Source organism: Sardina pilchardus, chromosome 12 (assembly GCF_963854185.1).
Source record: "Sardina pilchardus chromosome 12, fSarPil1.1, whole genome shotgun sequence".
NCBI classification, from domain to species: domain Eukaryota; kingdom Metazoa; phylum Chordata; class Actinopteri; order Clupeiformes; family Clupeidae; genus Sardina; species Sardina pilchardus.
The window spans coordinates 24,123,412-24,125,438 of record NC_085005.1 but is presented as its reverse complement, the minus strand read 5'-3'; the positions used below and the strand labels follow the sequence as shown (position 1 = coordinate 24,125,438).

Below are 2,027 nucleotides of genomic sequence, written 5' to 3'. Positions count from 1 at the left end.
TTGCCCCTGGACATTAAAAATGCTTCCTCCATCCGTGTTTTTAAGTCTAGGCTCAAAACCGACCTTTTTACCTTATCGTTCTCAGCTCCCTAAATGTTTTGCCTGTCTTGTCTTGTCTGTAACTTTGCACTTGTCGCCTGTGTTTGTCTCCTGCTGTTATTGTTGATCTGTGTCTGTCTGCTTCCTTTTTTTTTGCCTTATTTTTCTTTATTTATATATTTTTACTCTGTACAGCACTTTGGTCAGTGAAAGCTGTGTTTAAATGTGCTTTATAAATAAATTTTACTTACTTTTACTAAAGAGTTAGGATTGAAAAAGCAAAGGATATACTGTTAAAAATGGTTGGTGTATAAATCAACAGTGATTTAAATTTCAACAACATGAACATGATAACTAAATCAGTTTTTTTACCACCTCAAATATATTGCCAAACTTAGAGGGCTGGTGATTTAGACTCATTCATGCATTTATCTCTAGCAGGGTTGATCACTGCAATGGACTTTTCACAGGCCTTCCTAAAAAGACTATCAAACAGCTTCAGATAATTCAAAATGCAGCAGACACATAACGATGCACACACACACACACACACACACACACACACACACACACACACACACACACACACACACACACACACACACACACACACACACACACACACACACACACACACACAAGCACAGACATACATGCACTCATACACATATGCTCACACATAGGTACGGTATGCACACAATCATACATGCATGCACACACACACACCCAGACACACACACACACACACACACACATGCAAGCACGCACGCAGAAACACACATATAGACATAAAGACACATGCACGCACATACTTGTGTTTTTGTGAAATCCTACACTTTTAAATAGATTCTTCTGTTACAGTTCCATGTGGCTGGCAATGACACACAGATACCAAAAAAAAAAAACACATCACGTGAACAAAGGACCTGAATCTGGTCTCTATAAATGCTCACGCCAGATCATATACCCCTATTACTACAACACCACATTGTTAGAACATTTTTCCTCACAACACTAAATCCTTGGAATCAATGACTCTTCATGACGTCAACTACACAGGTGATTGCCTGCAGTCCATCAACTCAACCTGTTCAAAATTATACTCTTCTATGGCAGCTTATGTTTCGATGTATGTGTTTGCTGCAGCTGTGGTGATATTTACTGTGTGTGGGAACCTTCTGGTTATAACTGCTGTCTATAATTTCAAACAACTCCATACCCCAACCAATATCCTTATTGTCTCACTGGCCATTTCTGACTGTCTTGTAGGTTTATTTGTAATGCCGGTACATTCAATGATTTTGATAGAATCATGTTCACTTTTTGGGTCAACCTTTTGTGCCTTGTACAATATTATCAATTTCCATTTAACATTTGTCTCTGTATACAATATTTCATTCATTGCTGTTGACCGTTACTTTGCCTTAAGCAATCCTTTCCTCTATTCCAAAAAGGTATCGCTGTCTCTAGCATTCATTATAACAATACACATTTGGATTGTGTCACTGTTTTACAACTGTGCATTTCTTTACTTTAATGGAAACTTCAGGAACAAATGCCCAGATAAATGCCTTGTTTCTGTGGATGAAGTGTGGTCTACTGTTGATCTTATTATTGTTTTTATTTTACCATGTGCCACTATCATAATTCTGTACCTAAAAGTATTTTTCATTGCAAGAAGGCACGCAGTCGTAATCAGAGCTGCACTCAAGGATCGAAAACGACTGAACATCCAGAACAATGGCGACTCAATTAAATTGGAGAGGAAAGCAGCCAAAGTACTTGGAATTCTTGTTTCAGTGTTTTTGATATGTTTAATCCCCTATTATATTTGTATGTCACTATATGATGTGTTAGCTGAATCATATGACAGCGTCGCCAATGCCATGTTAACACTATTTTTCTTTAACTCTACACTCAACCCAATAATTTATGCTTTGTTCTATCCATGGTTTCGAAAAGTATTAAATTTATTGTCACATGCATAA

The 2,027-nt window shown here is 37.4% G+C and overlaps 1 protein-coding gene across 1 annotated transcript; it reads left to right on the top strand.

Moving 5' to 3' along the window:
- Positions 1-1,070: 1,070 nt before the first annotated feature.
- LOC134098149 (trace amine-associated receptor 13c-like) lies at positions 1,071-2,027 on the top strand. The gene has a single exon (XM_062551121.1). The coding sequence runs from the start codon at positions 1,071-1,073 to the stop codon at positions 2,025-2,027; it is 957 nt and encodes a 318-aa protein (XP_062407105.1).